The following is a 17,778-nucleotide window of genomic DNA, read 5'->3' as shown; positions in this document are numbered from 1 at the left end:
TGACTTCTGGGGAAATTGTTTACCGTAGTTGCGCTTTATTAGAAATGCCACATGTCTTTGATTATATTATATATATTTAAAATATTTGTCATCTTGAGGCCATCTTGGAAGTCTGCTGGGCCCCCTTTGTGGACCACGGCCCCCCTGTTAAGAACCACTGGTTTAGTACATATTCTTGCATATTGCATTTGGTTCCGCACTGAATTAGCAATGCAAAGGTCATTATCTGTATTAAATGTACTCTGAAAGTTGCTTTGAATGTCTGCCAAATGCATAAATGTAAAATGTAAGCTTTAACTTGTAACTTTTTAAATAACAGTTTTAATATGCTTTATGTCCACTTTGATAGTGTTGAATCTGTTGATGGATAGCAACAAATACTCTTTGCTCATGATGTTCCTACAATATAGAAAGTTAATTGGTTTATTATAGTAATTTGCAAATTACAACTGTAAAAAAATGTTTTGCAAATGTTAAACAGTTTATCAAACGGCATTAAAGATTAAAAGTATGTTATCTATCTTTTTTCCATAATGGCTGGTCCACGAGCAGAATAAATGTGATCCATTTTCTCCTCCCAATCACCACAATCTCTTAACAGAGCTAACACATCATCTCCGAAGAGCTCGGAAACATCTCATTCCAATAATCTACGACAGACATCATGGTAGGTAAACTAATTCCGTGTTCACACTTGACTTCTTTTTTAACTAGAAGTTTTTAGTAAAAAAAAAAACGTTGTGGTTACAAATAGCAGCTGACAATGTTCAGAGGCAGCATTTGTGCACGAAGGCAGCTCAGAGGCTTCATAGGCAGCGTAACGGATTTCTATTTGAATTATAAACAGAGAGCGTCTTTGCAATATTTAAAAACTACCATACAAATTTCTTGCTAGAAATGCAATCAAAAGTTATTGAAAGTGAAATTTAACTTACACTTTTTTTAACCTCAAAAGCTATAATTTATAGCAGCATTAGTGACTTGAATCTGATACGGGCTTCAACCGGTAGCCAGTGGAGAGAGATGAAAAGGGGTGTCACATGAGCCCTTTTGGGCTGTTGGAAGACGAGGCGTGCTGCTGCGTTCTGAACCAGCTGGAGTGGTTTGATAGCTTTTGCAGGAAAACCAGCAAGGAGAGCAATGCAGTAGTCCAACCTTGAGATTACCAGGGCCTGGACAAGGAGTTGTGCCGCATGCTCAGTGAGATCTAACCTTTCTAATGTTGAATAAGGCAAATCGGCATGACCGCGTTGTCTTTGCAATGTGATCATTGAAGGACAGCTGTTCATCAAATATGACTCCGAGGTTCCTGGCGGTTTTGGAAGGAGTGATTGTTGTATTGCCAAGTTGGATGGTGAAATCGTTTTGTAATGTGGGGTGTGCCGGAAATACGAGTATTTGTTGTTTTATTTGTTCTAATATTATTTTTGTCTAGTTCGTACATCACACATTGGAAGCTTTGTTAACTCAATATTTTTCAGTCAAGTTTTGTGGTGTTTATCAAAACTACTTTGAAACAAAATGTGCAAGTCATCCTAAATAATGACTATGTTGTCATTTTATCTTCAGATAAAATGCTTGTTTGTTTAGTTTCTCATTAAAGACCTTTTGAAATTATTCTTTTGTTTGCTTTTTTAGACTTTTATACAGTATAGATACTGTACATTTTACGACATTTGATTAACTAAAGCGTCAAAGTTCTAATAAGTAATGACTGACGCGATTAATTTCCAAATAAATGTGCTATTAATTAGTTCACTTTTTATCAATTGACAGCACTAATTTATATATAAGAATTCAGTAAAAACGTTTATTCAAGTTACATGCATTCATGGCATACGGTAAATTCGTGGTATTGCGTCACTTTGAGTTTCCAATTAATCAAACCCATGATATTGCTATGCTACTGAGTAGAAACATCAAGAAGCTCCGAATAAGATTAGGCTACAAAAAAGGACCAAAGAAAATCATCTCTCAAATGGCAGGACGATAGTTTTAACTTCTGCCTGTGTTGTACTGTAACCTGCGTGTTGTGTTTGCGATGTGTGTTTGGTCTAGGTTCTCAATATAGCATCAAGGGGCCTCGTCCTGATCTTCCTGCTTCATCTCTTTACTCTAAAGCAGAAAATGGGAATAAAAACACACAAGGAAAAGTTGAAATGAAGGAAGAGTAAGCACTCGATACACGCAAAAATGATGACAGTAGTTTAATAAAGATAGTAGTTAAATATTTCCAGATTATGTGCCTATTCACGAAAGTATATTAATATTGTTACATTCAACAAACTCACGCAGATGATTACATTCCCACTGCATCATATTTTCTAGGTTCAACAAATCAGAAAATGGAACTAAATACCCCGAAGTACTCTATGCATTGGGAAAAGCCCTGGAAAAGTAAGCACTCGATACCCCCCAAAAATCATGACGAATGTAACAAGATAATAAACAATATTCAGATTACATGCAACAAAAGTATATTAATATTGTTACATTCAGAGGTAATAGTATAGTATTTTTACTTTTACTCAAGTGCATTTCTCAAGTATCTCTACTTTAAGAGAGTGTTTTTGCTTTGAAAATAATTACATCACTACATCATAAAGCATATATCATACTTTTACTCCACTATACATTTCATTAATACTTTTTACATGTTTTTACCTTTAATACAGTATTCAAGTACATTAAATCCCACTTTTAAAAATAAAAATACTTTGAAAAAGAAAGTAGATTTAATGTACTTCAGCATTAAAATGTAAAAAAAAAAAACATTTATTCATGAAATGTAGTGGAGTAAAAAGTATGATATATGGTTTATAATGTAGTAAAAATGGTTACATTCAACAAATTCATGCATGGAATTAAACTTTCACTGCTTCATGTTTTCTAGGATAAACAAATCAAGCCAATAGGATGTCCCTCAGAACAACACAATGGATTTAATGCATTTGGATTTTGAAAGAGGATTTTAAAGAACACCTGAAAAAAGACTGAAAGTAGTTTGCTCAAGAAAATGTATTCTTCAAAAGACACACAAATTGTATGTGAACGTAACCTGTAACAATGATAATGCTTTCACAACCTCGATATGATCAGAACTGCTATATTGCATGACCAAATAAAAACATATGGAGTTCTGTTTTCTGCATCTGTCTGGACCTTTTTTAAGCATATTCCCCAAAAAACTTAAATAAATTATATTATAGTAAACTTTAAAGCAATTATATACAGTTGAATACTATACTTGCAGAATGTCTGATCCTTTGAGAACTCTAGAACTGGGAATCAATTTCAAAAAGACATGTTTTTTACTTTTTGCTGTTGTTCGGGGAAACATATTGGCCACATCTAGTACTGGCTTGTTAAATGTGTGCAGCTTCAACACGACTGATGTCAACAAAACATTTTGAGATTAGACTATATTTCTGCACGGCAGATCTCATGAGTTTGTGTGACCGCTAAATCTTAGTGGATGTGGCAAACAGTTTTGATTTGATGTGCATTACAGCCTTTAAAGGTGACCCATTCATTCATTCAGGAGCTCAACAAGAACCGAACCAGCAAGCCTGAACTGAACCAGCATTGTTCTATCAAGGAATACCCATAGGTCCTAATATTTTGATGCTTTTTATGCTTGGTCAAAGATTACAAAGTAATGGGAAATTAAACAGTTGTTATTAAAAGGTCACAAAAGGTCACAAATGTCAGTCAAATATAAGATTGAAGGCGATTGATTTTTGCACTATTTTCTAGTATAGAATATAACATAAGTCAACTAATTCAGGTTCAGAGTGTCGCATAGTAAAACGTAGGCCTACTACACACACTTGACTACTTATGTGCTCTTCACACTACTTGACTACTTTGGCCAAATATTGCACATGCTGCATGCAAGAAAACAAGTGGATAAATGCAAAGACTGCAGATGTAGCAGGTCGAGAAGTTCAGGATCTTGATTCCTGACATTACACTTACCGATCTTCATTAAACATTGACATCTTCATTTTATGTGTGTTTTTGTTGCATTTGGTGATTCTAACAGTTTACAGTGAGGCGCGTCCTTTCATACATATAGGAGTGTCTCCTTCTTAACCCTATACTGTTAAATACCCACAACACTCATGCAAAACCTCCCGAATAAATAAAGAGTTCTCCACTAACTCTCCATGTGCTGATATCTGCCGTAATGAGTAAAAAAACAATGCCCTTCACAGAAGTCTGTGAAGAAACACTGAAACAATAAAAAGATCTTATCTGGCCTCATGCAGGGGAACGACAATGCAAGCAGCATTTATAGTGCATCACCGTTATATACAGAGAAGACAAAACATCTGAGATCACATTAAAAGTCTGTGATCCCAATCTGAATCTGAAAACAAATAATTCAGCAGACAATAAGGGTAATAGTCACGAAGAAGTATGAAGTTTAATATAAATATCAAGTTATCAAAGCTAATGTTCAGTGGTGTGAGAACAGGAATAAAGTGCATAGATGGTTGAGAATTCACATGCATCACATGAGTGTTTTACACTATCAAAGTTCAAGGCAGAGTCGCAGCTGCCCAACTCTCAGAAAGATAAAAAAACAGTGTCAAGATCAGTTGGAGAGAAGCTGAGAAACTTTTTCCACACAGGAGGTCATGTCACATCTTTTATTTATATCTGCTGCTATGATGTCTGTTTACACCTTAAATAAATATCACAGGGTGTTCGTAAACAACAACGTCAAAGTGCAGAGACAAAATCGCTCTTAAAACACATTGTTCTCTTAAAATTCCCAAAACATAAGATTACTTATAGACCCTTGTGTCTGGATATTTTAATTATTTTTGTTTGGTCAAAGAATAACACCTTATGGGGTATTTAAACATTTGTTAGTAAGAGGTTATAACATTTTTGCTTATTGAAGTTTTGTATTATTTAATATATTTTTGGTAAAGTCATCTTTAAGTGATCAATATTCAGTATGTTTTAATAAGGGTACATCTGAAGTTCCATCTGGTAGATAATGACAACAATGTATAGTATCAAGAAATGATAAACCTTTTAAATTTAATTTAACTTACAATATAACTAAAGAATGTTTATTATTATTACATCTGAGCGAGGACTGGCAGCCTTCAGCAGTTTTGGGGGTTGCATCAATGATTTGCAGCAAACCAAATCCATGAAGAAGGCGGATCAAACCCAGTATAAATACTTCACGATCAATACACACAATACTTTACTTGATCTGCTTCCTTGATCCCAGCTTCTGTGGAGATTCACACACAACTCATCCTGACACAGACATCATGGTAAATCCCATTCACAGCTATAACTGAATCACATCAATTCTGACATGCACACAACACATGCAGTGCTTTGTTACTCAGGTTTATGTGTGTTTGTGTTGTATTTTGTGATTCTAGTTCACAGCATCTTTGAGTGGCGTCCTGTTGCTCTTTCTGCTGCATCACTCGACACTGAAGAGTGTGGATGGACAGAACATCGACAGTAACACTCTTGCTCGTGTCATCACCTTCTTTGAGCAGAAGTAGGTTTTGGCGTTATACAGCCCATCCGTTTGCGTAGATCAAAAACAAAAGAAGTTAAATTTCAGTGATCTGTAAACGTACTAATTTTTGCTCTAAAAACTGTTGTTTAATGTCTTTCAGCTACAAGATAGTTAATGAACATAAACAGGAACTTCAATACGCTGTAGCCATCAACGTACCGACGGCTCAGTGTGAAGCTGGATTCCAGCCTTCAAAGGACAACTTTCTAACTAATGAGAATCCAACAGATGTAAAACGTGACATTGTTAATAAGCAATACCCTGTTTATAAAGGTACAGAGCTCATAGCAGCAGGAGTTAAGAAAGTTAGTCAATCGAACTTCATTCACTCTGAGCGTCTCCTGCTTAACCCTACTGTAGAAATACCCACAACACCCATGCAAAACCTTCTGAATACAAGAGTAGACAGCTGTACTATTCTCTTCAGCCTTAACTCTCCATGTTCTAAAACCTGCCTTAATGTGAACAGCCCAAATAAGATCCTTCCCGGCCTTGCAAACTGGAGTGCACATAAAAGCATTAAAGCGCTTGTCTTTAAACACGTCTTCACAGGTGAAGGATCGACAGATATTTTAAGAGAAGCACTGCAGAGGATTGCAGACAATGTTCCTCTATATCGCTGTGTGAACAACGATGAGTGTTTCTCCTGTGGTGGGAGAAATAATCTTCCCATTGATGAGAAATGTCTTACAAAGTAAAGGATGTTAACTCCTGGCTGAGGCATTGCTTTATTTCTGTCTTACTTCGCCCACTTTAAAGTTGGAAAAAATGCAATATTTTAAGACTTACAATATGCTTGCTTGGTGCTTTAACAAATAGTATATTCAAAACAATTTTAATAAATCTTTTTGGCAAACTTTGAGCTTCTGTCTGAAGATGTGATGACTACAATCCAAAATGCATGAACACGCACATTTTTCATGCTATAAATCAAGACAATGCAAAGACTCCCACTGTTAAAACCATATGTCTTATTTACTTTGCCTATAAACATTTTTACATGAGGACATCGCAGATGCTGTAGCTGACTTCTGGGGAAATTGTTTACCGTAGTTGCGCTTTATTAGAAATGCCTATACGGTGCCCCTGAACACATGTAAACCTTTGGTGGGGGTGTTGTTGTGAAATGCTCTAAAAAATGAAGTATGAGCATTTTGTAAACATGTCTTTGATTATCAGAGGATTACCATGAATACAAAAGGGGTCCATTGTGACCCCCAGTATAGAAGACTCCCATTCAGAGAAGATGCACTGCAGACAAGAGACTAAAGCAAACGCAAACTGATCACAATAAATACAGTATAATGATCCTGCCTTCAAGAGTTGAGTAGTTTAACTTATTTGCAAATGCAAACTATTTTGTGATGCGAACACTGGATTTAAAACTCAAGGATTTTTTGTTTTCTAAAATTTAATCCAGTCGGTACGATCAAACACTCCTGGATCCAGCTGTGTATCCATAAAGAGCAAGTGGTCTTTGGATGCTCCACCAAACCTCCAGGATGAAGATATTAACACTACGCAGGTGACACAGCAGATGCACAATTTTCTTTTCTAGCGTCCTAAAAGAAAAGGCAAAAGGACATCAAGCGGAGTCCCTACAACCCTCTAAACTGTTATAAAATGCACTGTAGCCCACTGCTTCACAGGGATTATTGCTTTTATAAAACGGTTATTCCATATGCGTAGCAAGGCCAAAAAACACAAACGCAACAGTGGCACAGTAATACTTAGGCTTGATTATTTATGATTCATTAACATCATTTTTATGAAAAGAGAAACGAATATATCATATAAATTATAATATATAATTTATGAAATGGACAGCTCTAGATTTTGTTCCTAATCTCTCTGCAGGCTGTCATACTGTGATGTCACAGAAGGGGGCGGTGCTGCTGTGGCTTCAGCTCTCAGACTAAACCCCGCCCACCTCAGAGAAAGGGAACTGTCCAGGAACAAACTAGATTCAGCAAAGAAGCTGCTTACTGCCCTACAAGAGCATTCAGATTATAAACTGGAAAAACTCAGATAGATGAGGCATGGAACTGTATTTAACTACAAATATATTTAAAAATGATAATAATTGTCATCAAACATTCTTATTAGGGGGGATACTGATGAAATTAAGTTCAGCATTCAAATATTATTGTGTGTCAAAGCATTTAGTACGCAAATAATAAACATTTAAAAACAGATTTTTTTATAGTTCGCAGTAAAGTTTTTTAAAAGAAACATCATGTCATTCTTCACTGGTGCCATATATGAAGCATTCGTTGTTTCAAAATGAACCATTTACTACATATTCTTGTTTCATTTTGTACTGAATGCAAAGGTCATAAATTTGATCCCATATGGTAAAGAATCTGTAAATATTTAGATAAAATGTACTGTAAATTGCTTATCTAGCACTTGTTAAATATGTGCTGCCTGAACACGATGTCAACAAAACAATTTGAGGTAACTCTTTAGAATAATGGTCCGTTGTTAACAAGTAACTATGCAGAAAGTAATAGGCAGTACTACATGAAATATATCTCTATGGATAGGCTATATACGTAGAATATATCCATTCATGTTTTGGTATTTGGCTTTTGGTATTTGTATTTATTCATAAATTAGTTTCCACAAACAACCTATTTTTTCACTTTATGTACGTTAATGTTGAGATTAGTAATTAATTGTTTTTTCTTTATTAATTGGTCATAGTTCGCAAGTAGTTGTCAATGATGGCATTTTTCTTTAGTAATTATCAAATACCAAATAAGGAACTACCTTTGTCCTAAATTAGCTATTACTTACTGCTTAGTTAATCTTGCTTCTATATTAGTTAATAGTATTAAGGTAAGTGTTAATGTAGTGCTGCCTATTACTTTCTGCATAGTTACTTGTTAACAACGGACCATTATTCTAAAGTGTTACCCAATTTGAGATTAGACTTTATTTTTGCAAGGCAGATTTCACGAGTTTATGAGTTTGTGGATGTGGAAACAGTTTTGGTTTGCTGTCTGTGACAGCCTTTAAAGGTGACCCATTCATTCATTCAGGAGCTCAACAAGAATCCAACCAGCAAGCCTGAACCTGAACCTTGAACCTGAATCTTAATTTTATGTGTGTTTGTGTTAGAATCACAAAATAGAACACTTGAAACAATGAAAAGATCATATCTGGCCTCATGAAGGGGAACTACACTATGCAAGGAGCATTTAAATGCATCACCGTTATATACAGAGAAGACAAAACATCTGAGATTACTTTGAAAATGGGATTCAAATTTGAATCTGAAAACAAATAATTCAGCAGACAATAGTGATGATTAAGTCGTGAAGTATGAAGTTTAATATAAATATCAAGTTATCAAAGCTAAAGTTCAGTGGTGAGAGAACATGCATGCCATGAGCAAATAAACTGGGGGTTTTACACTATTAAAGTGCAAGGCAGAGTCCCAGCTGCCCAACTCTCAGAAACATAAATAAACAGTGTCAAGATTAGTTGGAGAGTGAGTAGCTTCTTCCACACAAGAGTTCATCTCACATCTTTTATGTCTATTGCTATGATGTTTCTTTCACACCTTAAATAAATATCACAGGGTGTCGTAAACAACAATGTCAAAGTGCAGAGACAAAATCTCTCTTAAAACACTTTGTTCTCTTAAAATTCTCAAAGCATAAGATTACCTATAATCCCTTGCGCCTGGATGTTTTAATTACTTTTATTTGGTCAAAGAATAATAACTGGGGCATTTAAACAATCGTATAAGGAGTAGTGCAACACCAAAATGAAAATTTTGTCATCATTTATCTGTCCTCTTGACATTTCAAACCTGTAGGCCTATGACTTTCTATCTTTTGCAAAAACAAAAGATATTTTGAAGAATGTTGTTAACCACAAACCGTCGGTCCCCATTGACTGCTATTGTGTGGACACAACACCAATGCAAGTCAATGGGGACCAGCTGTTTTCTGTTACAAACATTTTTCAAAATATCTGCTTTTCTGTTCTGCAGAAGAAAGAAAGTCATGCAGGTTTGAAATGACAAGGGGTGAGTAAATCATGACAAAATTTTCATTTTGAAAAAATAGGTTCACACACTAATCAGCATAGTTCTAAAAGTAATTTAATATTAAAAACAACTTTAGATACTGCATATACTATTTTATGGAGTCATGGTTTCATGCAGCAGCGTTAAATCAACAATTACTTGTAAACCAGCAAAGGGAAATGTTTACGTTCAGTATCTTATGCCACATAGCCATGAGAGATACAGTAAATATTCTTCTGTTGTTGATACTTAACTTGTGTTAGTTAAACAATTACAATATTCAGATTTAAACTGTAGCTATACTGCCTAAAACCTGCCTAATCATTCACACGTACAAAAACATGAGGAGCTATTATAAGTGTTTTCTCACTTTCACATGAACAGAAATGTTAGTGCTCGTACATTGTCTGTCTTTGTGCCATTCTGTTTGTAAAATTGTACGTCGTTTTGGATAATGGGTTCCGCCAAATGTGTTAATGTCATGTAAATGTTTATGGATGTTCACATTTAGACGGTCACGTGACATGACTCATGTGGGGTTGGCTCTGGACAAGTAACTCCCATCTTTCATTATCATAGAGAAAACTCATCTTCTAACATTTCTAAAAACTTTGCAACATCATTATGGTAACTTCCTAAAACTAATTTACTTTGATTAAATTTTGGATTTTCACATTCACAAGTTACATGACTATTCTACAGACATGATTAGTGTTTCACATTCAGAGAACCTTTAAACATGTTTAAGCCGCAGACAATAAATATGGAAATTTCCTTTCAATTTCTATAACACAGGTTATGCATGTAAGTAGTTACCCAGTTGCACCCCTAGGTGGGAATATAGTGCGATTTGTATTGTATTTAGATGTTAACAATTTATACATTTTTGTCCCTGGCAAGAAGTGGGAGTGTTGCAATAGGAGAGGAGCGTCACGGTGTAGCACGCGCTGCTTTAGTTAGACTTCAGCTTTTTTCTGTGAATTTTTGTTTTGGCTTTTGTTTTTTCGGCGTTTGATGAACAGCCACAAGAGACCACATATGGACATCATGCGTAAAACATTAAGCACTAGCCAGACAGGTTTAAAACTAAATGTTTTTTGCTGTTCGTTGGGGGAAACTTTTGGTCACTAATAATTTGTAGTGACTTGTAACACGTGATATTTCGACAAGACTGCCAGGGAAAAGTATGAGCAGTATGTGTCGAATCATGTAGTGGTTGCACAGGGATATGACAATGAAATATCTATGATCATTCTGCAAGACAGAATTATGCCCACGTACAAGTTTTTGTGCCCACATAATCTTAGTGTGGCAAATAGTTTTGGTTTGCTGTCCGATAAAACCTCAAAATGAAACCCATTCCTTTATCCTCACATTTGGATGAATATAAAACAGGGTATGACTTTCACAAAAAGGCTTCATTTCAATGAGGAAAGAACAGCTGTTAAAGAGAGGTTATCTACAGTAAGAGACAGATATTTGCAAGTTTGGCTGTAGCAGAAAGTTTTCTTTAAATAGGAAAATGTTTTCTTTTCATTGGAATTGCAACTAACTTTTTGTCAGGACTCAGGAGCTTCTCGTCACATCTACTAATATATATATATTTTACCAATTAAGAATTTAAAAACATTCCATATCTTTTGACTTTCTTAGTTACTTTTGTCTGTTTTTTTACTTGGTCCAAGATTGCCTCTCTATTTGGGCACTTTAAATATGCACTGCAGCAAACATCAGTACTTGATAATAAAACGTTTCATTCTACTATCAAAGTTGTATATCACATTGTTTTCGACTTGTGGACCAGCTCTTATGCAAATAGGATTGATAGAGTACTTTTAATCTTTTATGCGGTTTGTATAACTATAAATGACTTTTAATATACATTTTATATCCACTTTGATAGTGTTGAATCTGTTGATGGACAACATCAAATACTCTTTGCTAATGATATTCCTACAATATAGAAAGTTCATTGGTTTAGAATCAAAAGATTGAAAGTACTCTATCTGTCAGGGACCACAGGGAAATAACCCAAATGCAGGCAGCGGTACGGGGTAACAAAGAAACTTTTAATAATAAAGAACAAAAATACCCACGATGGGGGACAGACAAGGTTACTAAAAGTATATCAAAAAGGTAAACCAAAAACTTCCCACGTGGGGAAAAACCGGATAGAAACAAAAACTAAACTAGACAGGATATTGCGACACTAGACTTAGGGTAGATAACAACAAGGGGAAATACAAACAGGTAAGCACAAGATAACTCTAGGCAAGGCACGAGAAACACTCACACGGAGAGATACAAAACGAACCAACACAGGACAGCAAACACAAGGACATTAAATAGGGAGACTAACAAAGGAAGATAACAATGGGCAGGTGTGGGTAATGAGACACGGGTGGAAAGCTATACGAGGAACGAGAGGGACGGGGCCAAAGACGGGACCGGAGAGAACGAATATTAAGTCATGATCAACATTAATATGTTTCTCTCCACACAAAACCAAAGGCTTTGTCATGACTCTGCCACAAGACCAAGAAAGACATGACATGATGAGGCAGAGTCATGACACTATCAATCCTTTTTGCATAATTTGCAAGTTGTTATATGAATCAAATTATTTGCAAATGTTGAACCATTTCACTGAACCCCGCCTTCATTTTTGCATAAAGGCAGAATAAATATGATTATTTTCCTTCTCTCAATCACCACTGTCTGAATAGGACCCAACTTTCCACATCGCATCTTCTCTAACAAGCATCATGGTAGGTAACAGCTCTACATCTGCCTGTTAATCTCTTTGTGGATGTTTATTCGTCATATTCTTATTGTGACCCGATTGCATTCTGATGTTGAGGTAAGGTTATTATAATTTTTTGTCTTCCAGAAACAACATTCAGTAGTGTTATACTCATATTGGGACCACATTAGTAAAACCTCTTTGAATGTTCTGATCTATTACCTCATTATCCATTTGCTGATTGCAAAGTAATTACTCATGTTACGTGTAAATATCATAAACATGAAAGCTGACACAGTAGAACTGCTGAGTTTCTCAGCTACAGGTGACCTTCCTGTCAAAAAGGCATAGTAGTGACACTCAAAACTAACTTCTGACTTTTGTGTAAAACCATCTACACATCAATAATAATAAATGCTGATGTGAAAAACTATTGACACTACTCTAAGCCCCAATTTACAACTGTTACTGGCCAGTTTAGCAACTGACAAGTACTCATTTTTTCTATTACGAGTATTTCCCCAAAACTACAGTACATTGTTACTAACAGTGACAAAAGTACCCAGAGAGGATACATAGTTTTGTCCATTGCAAAAGTTTATAATATAAACTGTTTCAGGCCTTACTCCCATATGAATATATTTAACTTCTGAATTAAAATTTGAAAACCTCGATGTTATTTGATTAGAACCCTTTATAATATTACATTTTGTCCACACTGGATGCGGTGCGACACGACTCGACAATCCCATAAGAACAAGCGATGTGTCTTGTCGTGTCGCACCGTGTCCGGTGTAGACACCGTGTAACAGTAGACTATTCTATACTGATGCTACGAGTTGTACTCACGATGGGTTTCCTACAAAATGGCCTCCCTGCAAATGCAAAAAATGACAATTTGAACACTTACTAAAATTATAGTAAGTGTTCAAATTGAAATTACATAGTAGCTGAGAACATTTGAGAACAATTGTTTTTGGGTTTCACAAATAGTGGTGCATGCTTCTAGACTCTTCTCATTTAGCATATTCATGGAATATTTTGTATAAATATGTGTTTAATCCTTGGTAAATTCAAAGGTTTTTATCTTCATTGTTGGAAGTATCATACTGGTCTGTATTTCTTTCACTTTTTTACTTGGCTGTTTTGCTGATAAATTGAAACTATTGATAATTTTGCATTTATGGTCTGTTAGGGGTGCACTGTGCTGTTGCTCCCTCTTGTGATCTCTCTGCTTCCTGGCTGCCTGCCTGATGATACTGTGGACATTACAACTCTTTCTAAGATTCAAAACTATATTCACTACAGGCAAGTATACATACAGTGGCGGAGCCAGAGGGGGATGGATCCAAGGTCACCCTAAAATTTGATTCAGCAATAAAATAATTCATAAACGCTTCTCAGCTTGTTTTGTAGCGTGTAAAAAGTGTTAATGTATTCTGATATCTGAAAGTAATTAAGATTTCAACGACAAGGGCAATAATCAGCATCAATGAATTAGTTTTAATCTTGCAGTCCTATGGAATGAGTATATGTTTTATCATGCTGCTCTGATCCACATCAGTTTAAAGACACCTCTGGTGCTGCTTTGTTTCTGTTTAAATTAAACAAGTAATCAGGGTTAAACTATGTTTTCAACATTTTCATTATTTATATTTTATAATTTATTTCATATTTAGAATTACATTAATCTCATTACGCTGTGCAATTGTTTTGTATACATATGTCACATTTGTGACAAACTCTGTGTAGTAAATTAACACTTGTACCTCTAATAAGCAAACCTAGGATTTATTTATTTATAATTCGATGCCAGGTCAGAGTTACACACACATTTTCTATCATGGTCTGTGGACCCCCTGAAGTAGCCACCCCCTGGTCACCCCATATATAAAACTCTAGCTCCACCACTGTATAGATTTTTATACCACTTCTCAGCGTTCACTATAAAAAAGTATAATGAATTTAAACTTACAATTTAAAATCTTGGCGAGTGATGAGTTGCTGTAACCTATAAAAATGATGTTAAATTAATGTCAAAAATTAATGTCAAAACTGCTTTTCAATGTTTGCATCAACTTAAAGGGATACTTCACCCAAAAATTAAAATTCTGTCATCATTTACTCCCCTTCAAGTTGTTCCAAATCTGAATAAATTTATTTGCTCTGATGAACACAGAGAAAGATATTTGGAAGAATGCTCATAACCAGACAGGTTTTGCCCCCCATTGACTCCCATAGTAGGAAAAAATACAATGGTAGTCAAAAGTGCCCCAGAACTGTTTGCTGTCCTACATTCTTCAAAATGTCTTTTGTGTTGAACAGAACACAAAAATATAAAGTAATGTTTCCTACTATGGGAGTCAATGGGGGGCAAAATCTGTCTGGTTATAAGCATTCTACCAAATATCTTTCTCTGTGTTCATCAGAATAAAAATTGAACAACTTTTAAATGATGACAGAATTTAAATTTTTGGGTGAAGTATCACTTTAATATGAACAAATATAACGTACACATATTTCCACTCTTAAAGACAGTTCTGTCATACATTTCTGATTTGTGATTTCTATTTACTTACATAATTGTTTTTTCAGTTATGAAAAAGGTGAGCAGTTTGCAGTAGCCATCAATGTCCCAAAGGAACAATGTAAGGATGGTTATGACGAGTCATCCTTTCTCAAAGATGACAAAGGGGAAGACGTGAAACCTGTGATAGGGAAGAATAACAATAACATCTATAACGGTAAAGAGCTTATTGCAGCAGGTACTACTAAAGATGGACATTCAGAGTTTCTGCTGATGGCCGATAATGGAGGAATATCAGCCTTGGAATCCTTGTTGAAAAAAAGAGAGGCCGGTTGTGTGATTTTCTACACCTTACTCTCTCCCTGCATTGATGGCTGTCTTCAAAATGAAAATATTCTATCAGGTCTTGAGAAATTGAAAGAATTCACAGGGATTAAAGCTTTTGTTTATACTCATATATATGATGAAGACAAAAACAAAAATTATCTACAAAATGAACTAATGAAAATTGCTGATTATGTGCCACTTTACAGGTGTGGCCCGAGAGTGGGAAACACATGTGTCCAATGTGGAAGTCCAGGCATAGATAGCTCCAATTTCTTTCCACAGCTTTGTTTCCACTGATCTATATAAAAGACTGGATTGTGCCTATAACGCTAAACCAACAGCAGGAGGTGAAGCAACTGGAAGCGTTCGCGCTGCCATCTTGGTATGTCCAACTGACAGAGAGCATCATTGACTTAGTCAATATGACGATCTGAAATAGCCCGTTTTTCAGCTTATTAGGCACGCAATACGTTTTTAGTTCACGTGTGTTTAAGTTAGTTGTTACTTCTGATGTTTTTCCAATGTTTATTTTTATTTTGGGCAGAATAGCGACGTGTGTAGAATGTGTATTGCACACTGTTGTAATGGCAAATGTGTAAATGTTTAGAAATAAAGCTTCATGACTTAAAAAACATATGCAGCCTGTATTTATCCATATTTAAATTTCAGAATAAGCACATTTGTCACATGTTAAGGTGTCTCGTGAGTCTGCTGATCTGATATACGCTACTGTAATGAAAATGAACGCAAGTCACTCTATATCTAATAAGACAGGAAAATCCCTGACTTTAAATAATTAACCATTTACATGCTTAAGACATTTGCGTTGTAAAAATGTACTATTAGACTTTAGATGTAAAAACAGGGACTGGTAAGTTACTGTTTTATCATTAATAAGTGATAACTCGCTATTAATTTAATAGAACGTTTGGGCATACCAACATGGCGGCGCGGTAGCTTCAGTGTAATGACGTCAGTAGCAATCCAGTCATTTATTTAGATCAGTGGTTTTACCCCTTAATGTTTTACATTTCAAAAACAGAAAGCAAGACATGCAAATCATATAAACTTTTATTTCTTACTTTGCCACAACAACAAGTGTCATACAACATTAAATGTATTAATGTATGTATTAAAATGCATTTCTTGATAAGAAATAGGCTCTGCCATTGTTTTAGGAATAATTGGTTGTAAAGTTGCAGGCCATGATCTTCACAGATTCCCAGTACTTTATAGCAAATCTTTTAAGTTTACCTATCAAATACCTAAAAAAAAGATAATGTATGAAGTATGTCAGTGCAAGCTGATTTCAGTTAAGACAGCTACTGTATATAATTTATTTTAGTCTAAGACTAGTCTTAAGCCTTGTATGGGAACCACCCTTGAAGAAAGTACATGACAGAGTTACAGCTGCTCAACTCTGTTTAAAAAAGTGTCAAGATCAGTTCTACGAAGACCGAGTACATCTGAATTGAGTGGTTTTGCAATTCCAATAGCAGTTTCACGCAGTCATTTCTCACATCAATGAGGATGTGTAGCACTGTACAGCATAATTTGATGTGTTTACAGAATTTCAACTGAAAAAATGCAGATAGAGTGAGACATATCGAACTTGTGAATCAAAGAAGATTTTTTTTGTAAATGAGTAGATTTAGGGGATAATAGAAAGCAATACAAACCATGAACATTTTGTTCTTTAAGGGATACTTTATCTATTGTTGTGTAGTTAGAAAAAAAAAGGCCATGGGCTCTATTTAACAGGAAGATCCCTCTTCAATTTCTGGTTGGGGAGACTTAAAGATGAGGTACACACAGTAGTTAGATCAAATTTATTACGATTATTTCCGGAAAAAGAGGAGAGCCTGCAGGGGGGGGGGGTGGAACCACAGCACAAGCACACAATACATTATTGGTTGATTCACTATAAGTTTGTGTTGTTTACATTATGCATGTACACGCCGATTGCCAACACTAGTCTCAGTCTCAGCCTCAACTTAACTATACATTAAATATAAACGGGTTTGTCATGGTACTGTTTTATTGTTTATGGATGATTTGTTAGGAATAAAAATGAGCAAATATTTTGAGCATGATTTTGTTAAAAGAAAATTTAAGATGTGAAGATCAAAAATGTTGTCAAAAGTTTATTAGCTAGGTGGAGAAAATATTCATTCCTAAATAATACAAATAGCATATTCTCCCACTTACCCCGATTATGACATTTAGAATATTGCTGCAAAAAAAGGGAAGATTTCCTTTATCCAGCAATCTCATAACGTGGCATTTAATTGCATGGTGGCATATATTTCAATTTTAAATAATTTTACAGGAATTCTCTTATCCCTATCTTGAAACGCACGTTTCTTAGTTTTTTTTTATAATTGTGACGACACTTTCCATCAAATCCCCTTAACATTTCCCCTGGTGTGGGGTGATGGCAGGTGAAAATGATCTTTTTCGAGTGTAAGCGGTGGCCCCTTCTGTTGTGAGGACCGTTTCAATTGAAACATAGCAAAGGCCTCTACTCTTACCAAGGACCAATTCCTTCATCCTCACATTTGGATGAATATATACAGGATATT

The 17,778-nt window shown here is 35.3% G+C and overlaps 2 protein-coding genes across 2 annotated transcripts; both read left to right on the top strand.

The window, feature by feature from the left end:
* The first annotated feature begins 2,424 nt into the window (after positions 1-2,424).
* On the top strand, positions 2,425-6,628 carry LOC130564483 (uncharacterized). Its single transcript, XM_057350564.1, has 3 exons — positions 2,425-2,433; positions 5,415-5,539; positions 5,661-6,628. The coding sequence occupies exons 1-3, from the start codon at positions 2,425-2,427 to the stop codon at positions 6,256-6,258; spliced, it is 732 nt and encodes a 243-aa protein (XP_057206547.1). The 3' UTR covers positions 6,259-6,628.
* Positions 6,629-11,887: 5,259 nt separating this feature from the next.
* Positions 11,888-16,288, top strand: LOC130564862 (uncharacterized). Its single transcript, XM_057351280.1, has 3 exons — positions 11,888-12,367; positions 13,538-13,650; positions 14,938-16,288. The coding sequence occupies exons 1-3, from the start codon at positions 12,365-12,367 to the stop codon at positions 15,491-15,493; spliced, it is 672 nt and encodes a 223-aa protein (XP_057207263.1). The 5' UTR covers positions 11,888-12,364; the 3' UTR covers positions 15,494-16,288.
* The last annotated feature ends 1,490 nt before the right edge of the window (positions 16,289-17,778 follow it).

This window comes from Triplophysa rosa, linkage group LG14, assembly GCF_024868665.1.
Source record: "Triplophysa rosa linkage group LG14, Trosa_1v2, whole genome shotgun sequence".
In the NCBI taxonomy this organism is placed as follows: domain Eukaryota; kingdom Metazoa; phylum Chordata; class Actinopteri; order Cypriniformes; family Nemacheilidae; genus Triplophysa; species Triplophysa rosa.
This window is presented reverse-complemented; position numbering and strand designations above follow the sequence as displayed.